General features: G+C 30.8%; 1 protein-coding gene across 1 annotated transcript; it reads right to left on the bottom strand.

Annotated features, from left to right (window-relative positions):
* Positions 1 to 9920: 9920 nt before the first annotated feature.
* On the bottom strand, positions 9921 to 16564 carry LOC114292050 (methionine gamma-lyase). The gene is made up of 2 exons (XM_028235957.2): positions 15633 to 16564; positions 9921 to 10617 (listed from the first exon to the last, which is right to left on the bottom strand). Exons 1-2 carry the CDS (start codon positions 16411 to 16413, stop codon positions 10040 to 10042), a joined length of 1359 nt encoding a protein of 452 aa, XP_028091758.2. The 5' UTR covers positions 16414 to 16564; the 3' UTR covers positions 9921 to 10039.
* Between the last annotated feature and the right edge of the window lie 1561 nt (positions 16565 to 18125).

The raw sequence follows: 18125 nt of genomic DNA, 5'->3' as shown, positions 1-18125 counted from the left end.
GTGCGTTTTCATGATTATTGCTTGACTTAGTTCATGAGTATGGTCATATCCTTGAAAAATCTATTTTTGGTAGTAAAATCTTTATTTTTGGAAAGGATGTGATTTTCTTCATAGAATCTAGGTGATATTCATTTTTCAAATCACATAGTTTTAGGATTAGCTAAGAACTTTTAGGCTTAAAAATGAATTTTGTGAATAATTAACTATTAAAATCATAAAATAGAAAATTAGTAGAAGTCAATCTCTAGGTTAAACAAAAGGATGTGCTATCATTCAATGACTTTTCCTTTTTATACTAAAGCTTCTGAAACCTAGAATTTTCTGATTGTGACGAATCTGTCATTAACTTAGTTTTCATTGTTAATTTTTGTTATTTGTTATTTTTTAAAAAAAAATTAAGTGACGACTCTTTATTGTTTAGATAAGTTGATACAACAATTTATGTGGAAACAAGCCTTGGACTCTTAAAAAAAGCTCGGCGCTCACATTGTGTAATCAATTTTTTTTTTTTGTTTTCACCCTAGGTTCACATTTGTGTTTGTTGTCATCATTATTAGGAGTATCAAATGGAGGCATCGACCAACACAAACTGAATTGTATTTGTATATATAGCTTCTTACATAAAACTTTGGATAAATTCCAAATACACTCCTTAAGTTTTATTTAAAATACAAATTGTTACATTCTGTCCCTTCAAATTTTTAATTTCATAATAAAAATATGATTTTATTAATAAATTATCAAGTCAATTAAAAAAAATTATGAGGTCAAAAATTTTTCAATTAATGATTCATGTAATTTTCTTAATTTATATTAATGCAGTTAGGAATTTTATTTTTTCAATTAATTATGTTAAATAAAAAATTATAACGATGACATATTTGTAATTTTTGAAACTACATGGTCAATATATAATTTAAACAAATTTTAGAGACTGTATATATAATTTACCATAAAACTTTTTAGGTACTAACAAAAAGGTTTATTTTCTTTCAGGGATACGTAGAAAAATGTTTTCAAATTAATCATAAACTTCACAAATATTAAAAAGTAAAAATATAAATTTTTTCATAATTTTTTAATTATGTTTTAAAACAGCTCTGCCATGTAATTTTCCCTACAAAATTTTAGTGACATTTTAAAGGTAAGATAACTTAAGTGTCAACTTAGGCTTCGTTTGGGAACAGACTATTTTAGTAATTTTTTAATTTTTTGGTTAAAATATAAAATATGAGATAAAAAAACCTAATATGTTTAGGATAAATTTTTGACTTTTTACGAAAAGATGTATAAAAAATAGAGAAAAAATAAAATATTTGATTTTTTAATATAAGTTATAAATTTTTTAATTTTTTTAATAATTTTTTAAATTTTAAACTAAAACAACTAATTGCCAAAGAAGATCTTGAGACCTCAAGTAATAGAGAACTGAGAATAAAATAGGGTCTCACTTATTATGGGTGTGTTTGGAGTGTTCGGATCCTCTGAGGAGGTTTTTCTCTGGGGTGATGGTGCAGTGCATAAAATGACGTCATTTCGTGCACTACTGACCCAAAAAAAAATGAAAAATAAAAATAGAGCAAACGGTTTAACACTTAACGGGTTCTAGAGAGAGATAAGTGAACAAGAAGGGAAGAGAAGAGAAGCGGAAGGAGGGAAGATATCAGCGGCGACCATTGCGACACTCACGGAGAGTTGTGACTTTCGTAGTTCTTCACTTCTCTCTCCGATTGCAACCAACAAATGATGCAAATGGAGCTCCGTCTCCTCTTTTTTCTCTTCATTATCTTCTTCTTCCTACTGACGTCCACGCATCCCCAACCTCCTAATGCCACTACAACAAAAAGCAATTTTGGCGACCAAAAATGTAAATTTCGTCGCTGAAAGTAGGACAATTGGCGACTAAAATTGAATTAGGCGACTAAAACAGTTTAGTAGCCAAATGTGTACTTATTGGCGACTAAAAATCAGATTAGTCGCTGATTACATGGGTTTTAGCGACTAAAACAATTTTAGTAGCCAAAGGTGAAGGTTTTTGGCGACTAAAAAAGATTAGTAGCCAAAAGTATAGGCTTTGGCGACTAAAAAATGGTTTGGTCGCCGATTGTAGGTGTTTTACCGACAAAACAAAAATGTTGTAGCCAAATGTAAAGGTTTTTGGCTACTAAAAAATTTTAGTAGCTAAAAGTGGACAATTGGCGACTAAAATTGAGTTTAGTCGGCAAAAGTGGCGGTTTTGGCGACTAAAAATCAGTTTAGTCGCCGAAAGTGGTTATTTTTAGACGAAAATTAATTTTTTTAGCGACTAAATTATTGGTAGTAGCCAAAACTAAGGTTTTTGGCGACTAAAAAAAACTTTAGTCGCCAAAAGTGGCTCCCTTTTTTTTTAATAATTAATTTATTTTTTACATAAATTAATATTGAATAAAAATAATTATATTTATATATATAGTTTTAAATTAATACGGGTCAATATACTATATAAATAATATATATTGCATTTATATTCATGTGATCTTGTGGTGGCATAGTGGAGGGAGTGTGTTTGTAAAGGTGTACAAAGTAGAAGGTTCATGGTTCGAATCTCAGAAAAAGCAAAAAAGTTGGTAATTTTTTTTTTTCACGGAAGCACCTAAAGGATTAGTCGGCGATTCAGTGAGTATTGGCGACTAAAAACGTTTTAGTCGCCAATAACTCTGCCAACCATCTACACGCGACAAAACCAGCGACTAAAAAAATTAGTCGGGGAAAGTAAAAAGTCGACTTTCGACGACTAAAAACAGACTTTTGGCGACTAAAAATTTAGTCGCCAAAGGTGCTTTTTCTTGTAGTATGCCACAGGGCCAAACCACCCTCTTTACTACCACTTATCGCCGAAAACTCTGAAGAATGAGATCGGTAAGGACTACAAATCTCATGATTTTAGCTTGATTTTAACCTTAGTCCTTTTTCTGATCTGGAATTTTCCTAAATCTATTTGTGATGTTTTAATTAGTTTGCTGATTAAGTTGTATGATGGTGTTTGAATTTGGATTGGTAATTTGCAAGGTTAAGAATTGGTTTGAGTTTTTGAATTAAATTTTTTTAAAATTGAATTTTTTGATTTTCGTGTTTTTTTATTTTCATTTTTAGAGAATATTTTTAAAATTTTAAATATATTTTTTTATTTTTTTAGATGTACCTTACTTAAATGTATCTAAAAAATAAAAAAATTATAAAAAAAATATTTTAAAAAATTAATAAATACATAAAAATATAAAAAATGTATTGAATTTTTTTTATTTTTTTATTTTTGATATTTAGTGAATTTTTAAAAGGTTTTTTTCATAATTTTTTTTAAGTATATTTATGTGAAGTATGTCTAAAAAGTAAAAAAAAAAATATGCTTAAAATATTAAAAGAATTTAGCAAAAACAAAAAAATACGAAAAATAAGAAAGTGCAATTTTCTGAAAAGTATTTTTGGAAAAGATGAACCAAGCAAAGTGAATAGTTTTTTGGGTTAAAATAGTCAATAAAGATAAAATATGCTAAAATAATTAATAAGATAAAATATCACATCTAACTCATACTCATTTCGTTTTTTCTTTCACAATCATCAAATCAACAACTAAAAAAAAAAAAAAAAAAAAAAACTATCTTCTCAAACGTAACTTTTTTAGCTAGATTAAAATAGCCAAAAAATAAATATTAAAAAAAAAAAAAAAAACTAACTAAAGTAGCTAACTTCCCAAATGAGGCCTATGGTGAAGCCTGTCAAGCAGTGCACTTCTCTTTCTTCCATTTGTAAATGGCTGTTTTCAGCCTAAGGTCCTTCTTCTTCTTCTTCTTCTTCTTATTTTTTATTTTTATTTATTTAATTTTTTTTTTTTTGAGGGGGAAGAAGGAGAGGAGGCTGTGGTGGGTGACCGGAGAAGGGTGGAGAATGGGGTGGCCGTCGTCAACGAAGGTGGGGTAATGTTGGAAGATTGGTTACTGTTGAAACCATTAGTATTAAACTGTTTGCTTTATTTTTCTTTTCTTTTTTTGGGGAGGAGGGGTGTGACGCCCCGATTCTACACTATTGATTGCAGTCAAGGGAGAGTCACTAATGAGTCCTATGGTCAATAACCAAGTAAGATCCCAGATCACCGGAGGAGTCAAATTAGCCTCCCTTCTAAGTCCAGTTTTCTTAGGCAGTGCACTGCCCTTTTGACAGATCTTAAAAAGTATTGACACAATGTCTCATAAGTAACGATAAGGTTCATACATAGAATATAATTACATAACAACCATAAATATACTTAATCCAAAAGATGGTTCCATTACATTACATCCCAAAAGAAAGTTTTAAATCTTCACATGGGTCTTACAAATATCCAAAAAGAAACTTCTAATTTTTCTAGGATAGCCAAAAGTCTTCGAAGGTTTCAGGCTCGTTGTCTCCAGCTATGAGTTCCTCTTCGTCACCTGGCATGATACGCCGTGAGCTTTGAATGCCCAGTAAACACACACACCCCGTCCCTTTTTCCCAATCCAATACACAAACACCAATATAACATCAAGTAGTAAAGCATGATACTCAAATAAATAAATAAAGGGTGAAGTTAGATGTTAGTAAACTAGAAATCTCCCAAAGAGATTTCGTCCTCTCAACCACAAGAATCGGACGCGGATTATTCGGTATACCCCCTCTTTTGCGGGTTTGTTGCAGAACTAACCTCGGATGCCTACCAACGGTTATATACCGCGTAGCGCCAACCGCAGGGCCTCAAAAGAGACGGTAAAATAGGGCCTTGCCCAAATCCCTCCTCACACCAAACCACCTAGGGTTCGAATACAACCGCTCCGTTCAAGGGTTCCGAAAACCACTTGCGCAAGACTTTAACTTTCAAATAGGGAACGCATCCCAACAATCCATATATCACATATTCTCATCTTTTCATTACTCAAGTGCTCGAAAACCCAATACCCTCCCTATTAGGTTTCCCGTTGAATTAAATGTTTTAAATCAAGGTTAGTCCAACTTATAAGACAATAATATCCATATAAGCATGCATTCTTAAGATGAGAAAGGTAAATAACATAACCACAACACATATAATATCATGCCAAGATAAGATCATAAACTAATAAGCAATCTCATGAACTCAAGGGTATAAAACATCCACACATAACAAAATTTTCAGATTTAGTATCGCATAAAGATTAAAATGAAAAGTCTATTTTAGATCCTTCACCGGACTTGGCCTTCCTATGGTTCGTAGGGAATTTGATCTAGTTTATAGAACATTTTTCAGAAACGGGATTGCTTTTCCAGATTCTAAGTTATTCGGAAAATATTTCAGCGCTGTCCAGATTCTGTCCAGATCCGTCAACCGTTACAAAAATTTGATTTTCTTGCAAACCACTTAATGTTTTTCGATGAAACCAATTTTAGTTGAAAGATAACTCCTCAATGAAGATTTTGACATGAAATAGAGGTCCAGAATAATTTTATACATTTTTCTAGAATTTCTGGAAGTGGGCTGCAAAAACAGATTCTAAGGTACCATGCCCAAAAGAAGAAGTTTTATGAGATAAGGGTTCCACCAAGGGAAAGTTTTCATTTATTTTGTGAAGAAAACATGCTAACTAACATATATTTAACTCAGAAAATTTGCTTGAAAGAGTGCCCTTGGAAAGTTGAGAGATTGGCATAAAAATGGATGGTTTTGTGCCAAAATGGGGAAAATACAAGAGAGATGGAATCAATACTCAACCCTTAGCATTTTTAACATAAGAACTCATTAATAACAAATCTGAAAACATTATTTAGAACCCTTAGAAACATGTATTGAAAAAAGGAAAATGAAAGAGAAGGTTGCGTTTGTGGCTTACTTGCTACTTTGCACAAGAAGGCTCTCTTCTTCCTCCTTCGTCTCCTCTAGACTTCTCTCTCTTGCTCTCCTCCCTCTCTCTAGCCGAATGTGTGTGTGTGGGTGTGGTGTTTGTGTTTTGCCAAGCTAGGGGAGGTTGGTATATATAGGCAATTTTGATGTAAAATGTCCTAAAAGCCCATTAGTTGGAAATGGATGGAAAGTTCAGGATTTGTTTGAAGTTTAAAGGAATAGAAGTGATTTTTTTTTTTTTTTTTGGGGGGGGGGGGGGGGGTTTACTCAAGGATTAGGCAACACTTAGTTAAAATGGAACTAGTTTTGGAATTTGCATCCTAGGTCTATGGCACTAGGTTGTGTTTTTTTTTTTTCTAGAATTTCATGATGATATATTTTGAAAATAGTCTCCTCACTTTCTCCTAGAAGGCCCGGCCATAGGGAAGGGTGGAAGGGCCATTTTTTTTTATTAATTTTGGTCTTAGGGCACACTCCTCAAGGTATATATATCTTACATGATTGATGGCATTTCAAGGTACAAGGTACAAGTACTAGTTTTTGGGTAAGTTTTGAATTTAAGTAAAGAGTGAGGGCTTGGAGTTAAATACATGTAACTTATGTAGAATTAAATTAGGTCAGGGAACCTAATTCGGCTAGGGTAATTCCTGTTTTGATAAAAAATAAAAAATAGTAATGCTAACCGACAAGGTTCGAATTAATTCAAGTAACCGAGGGACTTTAAGAAAATAATTCAAAAATTAAGGTTTCTAAAGTGAATACATATTTCAGGTGCTTCACAAGGGGGGGAAGGGGTCAACAAAGTACAAAATGATGTCGTTTTGAGCACTGCTCCATCACCCTAGAGTGAATTTCTCAAGAGAATCCAAAGACGTGTTTGGGATGTAAGTTTGGGGCAAAAATAATGAATAAAGATATAAAAAAAATTTAAATAGCTAATAAGACAAAATCCAAACTATAATTATTTTTATTTTTTCTCACATAATTATCAAATCAACTACTAAAAAAAAATTATCATCCCAAACACAACTTTTTAATCAAACTAAAATAGCTAAAAAATCAACTAAAATAGCCGAGTTTCCAAACAAGCCCTATTTATGTCCTCTCTATAGTAAGGGTGGACAAACCCCAATTCGGACTTGCACTGCATAGTAAGAGAATATGAGTTATCTCAATTTTGGCTCGGCTCGACATCAGGCCTAATCTAATCATTCCAAATCTGCCCCTAAAAAAAGATTTAAATCCAAGCCAACTCACTTATGAACCTTTTTTTTTTCTTTTCTTAACTTATTAAAATTATTATATTTACTATTTGAATTTGAAATATTAACCAAATTTAATGGTAGAATAAATATAATTTTTAACAAATATTTAATTTGAACCTTAGAAAGAAATATATATACTGTGTTTGTCTTATATATTTTTTCTACTTTATTTTATAACTAAAATAATATAAAATCATAATTAATATATTACAAATGGGAGGGTTGGACTGATTTGGGTTAGTAATATTTATCCAAGCCCAACTTGAGTATTAATTAAGCAAAAATCTGAACCCAGTCTGATCCTTTGGGTAAAATAATTTTTTCTAAATCCTAAAAATATCAGACTTAGATATGCAAGATGGGCACAGGCCAATGGCCACCCCTACTCTACATTATGTATTTTGTATAAAAGAAACTATTAATCAAAATATATTTTAAAAATTAAAAAAAAAAGTACACTAAAATATTTGCATATACATTTACTTTAATGTTAATTTTCCACAAAAGTATGAAATATTACATAATTTGATTTTTTTTTATATTATTATTATTATTTTATTTATTTATTTGTGTGTGTGTAAAGGTTTAAGATATTGCATGATTGTCAAGCAAAACAAATTAAAATTAGAATAAAAAAATTTGATTGTGAATGTTATGAATTTTATATTAACATTATACTATAAAAAAATTTAAAAATATTGAGGCTTCAATTAAATTTGAGGGTAGCTATTTATCCCTATTTTTATTTTTATTATTATTATTTTTTTTTTGAATCCCCACCTCTTTTATTTTATTTTTATTCTAATTTTGTCTAAACATAATTTTTCATTTTTATCCACATCCCTAATCTTTAAACCCTAATTTTCCAAATCCTAACTTTAACTCTAATCCCATTCACATTACCTCCGACAGTTACCACCATCTTCGATCGTCACCATCCTCCTTTCACCACCACCTGTAGCTAGTCCCCCCCTTTTCTTTTTCTCGTTTTTTTTCAAAGCCGCCTCTCCATTGCTTCCCTTCAAACCATAACCCCACAACCCACCATCACTAGGAGAGAGAGAGAGACAGAGAGAGAGAGAAAAGGTTTGTCGCCGTTTCAGATCACGACGGAGCTTCTATATTGCGATTTCGGTTCGTGAGTACTGAATTGCGATTTCGGTTCGTGAGCACTGGATTGCAATTTCGGTTCATGACCCTCTGATCCAACTGGGCCTTGGTGCAAATCGAGTTCACAACGAGACAACCCACCATCTGGTTCCCCTTAGGCCATGTTTTTTTGGGTGAACATGAGTTTGGGATTGGATTAGTAGTCCAATGAAATTATTAATTCGATGTTTGGTTAAACAATTGAAGTACGGACTAATAATCCATCCGGATATGGTATCTCACATATGATGGACTATTCAATCCCACAGAGGGGGGTGTGATATAAATTGGAGGACTAAGCTAAAGTCTGGACTGTTAATTCCTCCTTATAATCCTAACTCAATCCAAACATAGGATATGATACACAACCCAAAGGTATTTGCGGTCCTAGGATTATTAGTCATGAGAATACTAATTCAACCTAATTTAGTCCGCTCAAATGAACATGGCCTTTGAAATGGGGAGTTGTGGGGTTTGAAGATGAAGATGATGATAGAGGAGTAAAAGCAGGTGTTGCCATGGGATTTGAAGATGAAGATGATGTGGGGTTTGAAGATGAAGATGACAACATAGCCTACTGGTCATGGGCTTTGTCACCATCACTCTCGCTCTTTCGACTCGCCTTTTCCTGATTCATTACTGTCGCAATCTCTGGCGCGTTGTCGTTGTCGTCGTGGATCAATTGAGGCAATCACTGGTTCAAATTCGACGAGTCCAAATTGGTGTTGGTCTTCACATGGTGGCAGTGAATGAATGATGATGATGTTGTTGTTGGTCGTCGGAGATGGGGATGCTGGAGATGGGGATGCTGGAGAAGGGTGTGGCCGGAGCTGGCAGTAATTGGGTTGGGAGGGTGGGTGAGGGAGAAGCTAAAGTTGAGATTAGGATTTTAAAGAAATAAATGAAAGATTGGTGGTGTAAAGAAATAAGGGGCGCCAAAGTAAAAAGCTAAGGGTAAATAATAGCCCTCTTAAATTTTTACTTTGAGCCTCAAATAGCCACCGCAGAAATCTACGGCTAGAGTTGGCTGATTTTGTATGCTAGGCCACCCGGACGACCATTAGTGACTGCGCTTCGAGTGCTTGAATAAAAATACTATGAGCCAATCGAGAATGAATTCAAAGCCTACCCACAAAGTTATTAAACTCTGCAAAATTAGTTGAAATATGTGTGTTTTGTTTGAATTTTTTGGATTAAGTTTTTTGAAAATTAAGTTGTTTTGTTTTTTGTGTTTTTTTATTTTTAGTAAATATTTTTAAAATTTTAGACTTTTTTATGTTTATTTTTTTAGATGCACCTTATACTTAGATTTATCTAAAAAGTAAAAAAATTGTGAAAAAATATTTTAAAAAATTAATAAATACGAAAAATATATTGAATTATCGTATTTTTTATATTTGTGGTATTTTAGTAAATTTTTAAAAGATTTTTTTCACAAAAATTATACTTTTTGTTTGTAATTATCTTAGGTGTCTAAAAATTTAAAAAAAAAAATTTGTTTAAAATATTAAAACAATTCAATAAAAAAAAATGAAAAATATGAAAGTAAATTTTTTTGAAAAGTGTTTCTGAATAATCAAAAACAAGCAAGCTAATACTATCCAATAAGCACTATTCCATAATTAACAAGCACGGCATACAATAGTAAGCATTTTTATTTACATGAAAAGTTTGGCGGATGAGACAAGGCATAGCATAAAAAAAGACTGAGAATACAATACAAATACATTAATTAAAAAGCAGCAGTAGCTTTCTTTCAATTCTTAGGGAATAAGGTTGAGTCATTCATTCTGGAGAGTGCCTTCTCAAACTGGTTCCATCTCTGCTCCATAGTCCCGCTATACCCTATTGACATCCTAACCAAACCAGGCGAAATCCCCGCCATCGCCTTCTCTTGGGCATTCATTTCGCTGCTTGTGCTGCTACCCGAGCACGACATAAGTGTCTCATGATACCCCAAGCTCACTGCCATGAACCCAAACTGTGTTATGTTTTGCAAGTTGTTCATCAACCTGTTTGCCCTTTCCTCTGTTTCCATGTCCACGCATAGTAGTCCACCGTACCCGTACTCTTTGTTTGCCATTGACTTCAACAGATTGTGATCTGGGTGTTCCTCTAGCCCCGGGTAGATGACTTTGACTCCCATTCTCTTCATTCTCTTTGAGTAATTCAAGGCCCTGTGGGAATGCTCTTTCATTCTCAAGCCCAGGTGAGGAATTCTTTCTGATAGTTCAAAGGCTACCTTGGCATTCATGGTTGGGCCTAGTAGCATTAGGGCCCCTTGATGCAGGTCCATCATTGAGTTCACAAGGCTTGCTGGCCCACATATAGCACCTGTCCATTTATCATTTTTGTTGTTGTTATAGTTGTTATAGCCTACACTTTCTAACAATGGTAATACTACAATCCTCCGATTTTTTATTTAGAAATTTACCAAGGCTACGTTCGGTTTGAATTAAAATATTTTACTTATTTTTCGTTGTTTACTTGCACAAAAAGTTGGTAAAAATATTTTTTAAGAAAAATATTTTTGCAACATTTTCTAGAAATTGACTTACTTTTAAAATTTCGTAATTTTTTTTTATAAAATTGACTCACTCACTACCTTTTTAACACATTTAACCTTTTTAAATAAGTATTTTAACTCACTAAAAAGTCAAAAATGACATTTTATTGAATCAAAATTTCTCTTTTAGATAATAAAATATTTTTATTTTAAGTGTCAACCAAATGTCGAAAAACAAAAACATAATCATTTTGTGTAAAATATTTTACGTCGAAAGAAATAGAGCCTAATAAATATTGATTTTTCATACTTGTAATTACCGTTCTACCATTTGACCAAAAAAAAAAAAACTAAACATAGATGCTACAATAGACCATTGAAATCTCTACCCTTCATTTACATTCTGAGCCATTTTTTTGACATAGATTTTGGCCCCTTAATACTTTTTCCTCTACTAAAATGTCTAGTGCCATATAAATTCAAAAAGTAAAAATAAAATGAAATTTATGAATTTGACTGGAATTATTTAAGCTTTCAAAGGGAGGTTTGTGATTCGAGTTTACGGTAACTTAACATATTAATTCATTAATGTTTTATGTTCAATAAATAAATAAATGAAAATAAAATTATATCATTTTAAAAGAAAATATCGGCTAACAAAAATACACTCAGTTTAGTCTCTACTCGGAAAGGGTTTGGAACAGATGTATATACTTAACATTTGGTATTTCTTATATAAAGTGATGCTTCATCAATATGTTTTGAAATTACAAAAAATACGTGTCATCACCCCATGATTATGGTAATTTTATTTTATGGTTCTTACAAATGTTCTATAAAAATATCATTTTATTTCTAATTATATAATAATGGCTGTTTGGACATGATTCTAAGAATATGCGTATCTCATACATACAACTACTCTACTCTACTCTTTTATCACTTCCATCATCCATTATGTGATCTTATCACATTCCTACTTGCATAGATTTATCACGTGACTAAAACACCTTTAGTCTTTAGCTTTACTCTACCATTTCTCTCTATTATTTCCACAGCAGAGATTAATGGTTGCTCTGCTCACCAATCACCGCACTATAAGAGGAAGACATTATTACGATCAATTAAAATACTCTAATTTTTTATTTTTTATTAAAACCCAACAATGTTGTTGTTGTTGTTGTTTTTATTTATTTATTTTTTATTTTTAATATAAGGATAAATTACACTGACTTCTCTTGAGATTTGCAGAAAATGCAAATAATTCCACAGTTTTAATATAATTATGCTAACCTTCTTTTTAATAAAATAAATCAAAACTAATATAAATAGTATGAAAATACATGGATAAACAAGCGTAAATATATATTTTAGTGAAAAAGAAATGACCATATTATTATTTTGGGGGATGCACCAATAAATCCCAAATTAATAACTTATGCACTGTTTAGTCCTAAAAGTTTTGTTATAGACGGAAAGGTCCCATTACAATGTTAATAACATCAGATACAATGTTAATAACATTAGAGTCATGTTACAAACATTGGATTTCAAACATCTAATGTTGATCAAATTTCAATAATGTTTGAAAATATAGGATGAAAAATATCTAATGTTCATCAGATTTCAATAAATTTTGAAATTATAGAATGAAACATCAGATCATTTACATCATTCACATCAAGTTGATGTAAAAATGGGACTAAATGGAGCATAAGAAAACTTTTAGGACTAAATGGTTCAACGTTTCAAAAACTAGGACTTATGGGTAAATTTTCCTATTATTTTTATTTATATAACTAACAAATATTAATGAAATGAAGTTATATATTATGTGATTTAAAATCTTAAAATAATTTAATGTAATTATTAATGAGGATAGAGAATATAAGATTTTGGAAAAAAAAAAAAAAAAATTTATCATCTTCATAAATTATCTTGCAGACCCAAATCCTAACACATATTGCCTCCGTTTGGGAAGGGGGTTGTCTTTTTGGTTTTTTGACTTTTTGGCTATTTTAGCCTGAGGCTAAAAAGCCTGGTTTGGAAAGAACTTTTTGCCTTTTTAACTTTTTTTACTTTTTTTGTGAGAGAGGAGTGTAATGATTATGGGTTGGATTTGATATTTTACTTTTTGTGACTAAAATAGTCTATTTTATTTTTTGTGGCTATTTTAGCCCCTAACCCACCAAAACTAACTTCCCAAACTATGCCATTGTTTACTTCTAGGGAAATACTATGAAAAGGTGTGTACCAGCCACCTTTACAATTAAAAAAATAAAATAAAATAAAAATAAAAATTGACATAATTCTATAATTTCAGTCATATTTATGAGAAAAAAAAAATTAAAATCAAACACAGCATGAATTATAATCAAAGGCTCTATTAATGGTATCAAAATTATTATTATTAATAAAAAAATTAATCATCACTAAGTTCTATTAATGATATGAAAATTATTGTTATTACTAAAAAAAAATTTAATCATTACTAAATAAGAAAATAACATTATTAAAGAGACATATCATTCACCCTTCTCAAAAAGTATATACAGTAGAATTTCCCTTTCTCTTCTCATTAGTTACATGTAACATTAATGATCATTTATCTCCCTTATGATTGGATGAGTACACCACTACAAAATAGAACGGATTGAGTAAGTATCTTTTAGAATTTTTTTTTTCAAAAATTTTTTAGAGTGGTGCATTGTGTGGTTAAGATTTAATGATAAGTTACATTAATTTTTTAATATTAAATTTTAATTACACAATACACCACTTTAAAAAAAAATTTAAAAAAAAAACACTCTAAAAGATCCTTGGTGGAACGGGATTAGCCAAAGAACAGATAGTGTTTAGGTGTCAAAAAGGAAGGTGGTATGGTTGGCCAGTAACAAAGAGACATTTGTGGAGAAGCAAAGCCATGTAGTCATGGACTAACCCATCGTTAAATAAAAAAATTGTTATAACTCTCAAATTTTTTATCATATAAATGATCAAATGTCTTATATAAATATAAGATCGACAAAAATGTAAATCCCACCTGTGAGGTATTTTATCATTTATTTAGTAAAAAATTTAGTATTCCTAACATTACATATGATGTCTTGTACTTATCTGTATATATTATGAAAAATAAAATTTTTCATGCAAAGAACTTAATAAAACTTAAAATCATTATACTATTTTTTTTTAAAAAATTATTTTTTAAATAATTAAAAAAATTATTGGATAGTTTTTATTAAATTATTTTTTAAAAAATTTATTATACCTTCATCTATACATTTGAAAAAGAAAATTAATTAAAACATTTAAAAATTTAAATTTAACATTTTGAAAAAAAAAATTAATCAATTTTTAAATTTAAATTTTTTTATCACTACAATATAGAAATCAATTCACATTTTTCAAAGAAATTTTTTTTTTTCTCGATGTTTAATAGTTTTATATGCATCGACACTCCAATCTAAATCTATAATATATATTATAGCAAAGTGATTTTTCATCTTAGGGGCACTATGTGCTTCAAAACCTTAAATCTAATTTTTTGAATTTTTGATTTTTATAAAAAAAAAATAGAAATAAAACATCTTTTTGCTATTCCAAAGACATAATTATTAACATTCAAAATTATTTAATGTAAATATATTGCGGGTCAACACTCAAAAAAAAAGAAAAAAAAAGCACACAATTCGCACCCCTCTCTCAAAATAAATCAAACCTGTTAAGAACATAAATTTCATACAATCCTCCCTCTTAAAATAAATCGAATGAATAAGAAAGTCTCTCACCTCTCATAAAATCTGTATTGTTAATGTCTTCTACAATTGGCATAATCTATACAAACCTAGTTAAGAGTAAAATCTATATTGTTAATGTCTTCATAAAATCTATATTTTAAGCGTAACATAAAATGAAAATTAAACCTTATATCTGGATTATCTCTCTATTTCATAATTAAACACGATTTTTTTTTCCCAAATAAATGCCATATATAATTTTTTTTTTAAAAATCTCATTATTTATTATTTTTTTATGATGATTCCATGATAAATGATCTATTTAGAAAGGGAAAGATGCCAAAAAAAAAATATATATATATATTATGCACCCTTTCTCTAACTAATTATTTCTCCTACTTAAAGACCGTAACCATCATATATTACACTTTCTCGATGCACATTTATGCAACAATAAAACACAATTTAAATGTTAATTTATATTTAATAATAAGATTTTACTATACCAATTGAAACCACCACTTAATAATAATAGGAATATAGATAGAGAGAGTAGATAAATATCAAAAATAATATTATAGTATTACCATCGCATTAACTCAAATGAAAAAGATGTGTAAAAATTGAGGACAATCAAGTATCAAAGGTACGTTTGGACAAATCAGGATCCTCGCCTTATCCTTTGTCTTTGGTTTCCTACTCATTAGGTTATTGGGTCTGTTTTTAAACACAATTTTGATGGTTCAAATGATTTATATTTTAAAATTTATTATGTATATTATATTTATAAAAAATTAAATTGATCGAATATTAGAAATTATGTATTTGTATCATCGAATTAAAAATTATTTTTTAAAAAAATTTAATAAATAGCTTTCTGAATACATATTTTTTGATATCCGATCAATTTAATTTTTTATAAGTATAATAATCTCAATAAATTTTAAAATATAAATAATTAAAATTATCAAAATTTAGCTTAAAAAATAGATCCAATGATCCAATAAGTAGAGAGGTTAAGAAGAGGATGTGATTCGTTTGGACAGGTATGCACCTAGATGTCACAACACGTGTACGGCGAATAAACGTCGAGACAAACGTACCTGCAATGATGTCGGCCCCACCACTAATGAACTTAGAGATGCTGTGAACGACGACATCGGCACCGAGTCGAGCCGGAGACAGAACCATCGGAGAGAAGGTATTATCCACAACTACCATAACCCCCTTATCGTGCGCTATCCTACACAGCTCCGGCACGTTAGCCACAGTCAGCGTAGGATTAGACATGGCCTCGAAGTACAACACCTTGGTCTTTCCTTGAACGATGGCTTCCTTAACCATTTCCAAGTCCCTCAGGTCCACAAACGTCGTCGTTATGTTGCAAGCGCGTGGGAGGAAATGGGTGAGAAGTGCGTGGGTCCCACCGTACAGTGTCCGAGAAGCCACCACGTGTCCGCCGCTACTGCAGAGTTGCAACAGCACCGACGATACGGCGGACATGCCGCTGGAGGTGCAGTAGGCGGCTTCGGTGCCCTCCAGAGCCGCCATCTGGCGTGCAAGGTTGAGAACCGTCGGATTGAAGTGGCGGCTGTAGATGAAGAAGTCGCGATCTGGACCGAGTTCGCCGGAGAACATACGCCGCATGGTCTCCGGCTCCATCACGGTGAATGTGGCTGAGGCTTCGATCGACATGTTAACGCCGCCGTGCTCTCCGAACTCGTGGCGCGCATTGGCTAGAGCCGTTTCTGGGTCTTCCCACGACGATGGTGGCATCGTTACGATTGCCTTTTTCGACACCACCATGTAATCGTCGCGGTCGACATCGTCCGAGCCAGCTCGCTTCTTTCCCGAGAAAGCGTTACGGGCACCTGTTTCGGCCATTGTTGTGGGGAGAGAGAAAGAGCCAGGGAGGTTTTGGAGAAGGAAAGAGAGGTTGAGGGCGGCGGGGGTTGGGGGGAGAGAGAGAGAGAGAGAGAGAGAGGGTGGTGAGGGTGGATTTGGGTTAGAGGGGTTGTCTATGTATAGCAATCGAGGCAAGAAGGCAATCCTCGTAAATAAGTTATTTTAATAATTTTTAATTTTTTTTTAAATACGTAAAAGAATAAAAAATAAAAAAAAATCACCTTCTTTGTTTCCATTTTACAAAAAATACTTTTCAGAAAATTTAAGTTTTTTATTTTTTGTGTTTTTTTTTTGTTTTTACTGAATTTTTTAAATATTTTAAATAATTTTTTTACTTTTTAGACACACTTAACATAAATAAACTTAAAAAGTAAAAAAAATTATAAAAAAATCTTTTAAAAATTCACTAAATACCAAAAATATAAAAAAATACAAGACTTCAGTACATTTTTTATATTTTTATGTATTTATTAATTTTTTAAAATATTTTTTCACAATTTTTTTACTTTTTAGATACATTTAAGTAAGGTACATCCAAAAAAATAAAAAAAAATGTTTAAAATTTAAAAAATATTCACTAAAAACAAAAAAACACGAAAACCAAACAAATTAATTTAAAAAAAACTAAATCCAAAAAACTCAAACTAAGCACACCAAATAATGTGATAATTTATAAAACGAGGCGTATGACCCATTTTGGCAGCAAAGAAAAATATAAATTGTGTTTGATTGAGGTTTAAAATTATGATTTGAGAATATACTTGTATTTTGAGTTTGTGAGTTTTAAAATTATAATTTGAAAAGAAAAAAAAATTGTTTTATTATGAGTTTTGAAAATATTTTTTAATTGAATTTTAAATTGAGTTTTGAATTTTTGATGTGACATATAAATTGAGAAAATTTATTTAGTTATGAGTTTTGAAAAGAATTTTTAGAAATTAAATCAAAAGATTATAACTCATAACCAACTGCACAACTCAAAACTCTATTGCAAATTATATTCAAAACTTATAACCAAACTTTGTTTAACATTCAATTCGAAAAAATAAGTTGTCATTTTGGTGTTAAAAAAATAAATTATATATTTAAAAAGTATCAAAAATAAATATATATATATATATATATATTTTTTTTTTTCAAACAACAAGTGGCGATTGGCAATTGCAAAAAAAAAAAAAAAAAAAAAAAGGGACGTTACACTGTTCCAGTCAACCGGCCGAACGTCCGGGGGACATCCGGTAGGATGATTAGGTAGACACAAAATTTAAAAACGCCCTTACTTTTTAAAATGGAGAAGACGAAAGAGAGAGATATGCAAAACGTGAAAAAAAAAAAATGTTTTGAAATGCGTAGTGAAATCACATTTTCAAAACTCTATCTAAACGAAGGGTGCAAAATGGTGTGGTGAAATTATGATTTGAGAGTTTTACCAAACACAGCCATAACTTCTTTTATTGATTTTTTTTTTTAATGATTTGTTTTTTGAATTAGGGTAAATTACAAACACACCCCCTACGGTTTATTTAAATTACAAATTATTTTCTGTGATTCTAGAAATTACATTATGCCTTCTAAGATTTTTAATTACATAACAAATAGGTCTTTTTATTAATAAATCATCAAGTTAATTAATATTTTTTAATAATGTTAAAATTTTATTTCAATAATAATTCAAATAATTTTATTATTGT

Source organism: Camellia sinensis, chromosome 4 (genome assembly GCF_055761805.1).
Source record: "Camellia sinensis isolate YWXY chromosome 4, ASM5576180v1, whole genome shotgun sequence".
NCBI classification, from domain to species: domain Eukaryota; kingdom Viridiplantae; phylum Streptophyta; class Magnoliopsida; order Ericales; family Theaceae; genus Camellia; species Camellia sinensis.
The sequence above is the reverse complement of the archived record's forward strand: the minus strand, read 5'-3'. Positions and strand labels throughout refer to the sequence as shown.

Coding starts and splice junctions, on each gene's coding strand:
- LOC114292050 (XM_028235957.2), bottom strand. CDS start 16,413: ATGGCCGAAACAGGTGCCCGTAACGCTTTCTCGGGAAAGAAGCGAGCT. Junction 10,618..15,632: donor TGGGGCCGACATCATTGCAG/GTACGTTTGTCT, acceptor ATAAATGGACAG/GTGCTATATGTGGGCCAGCA.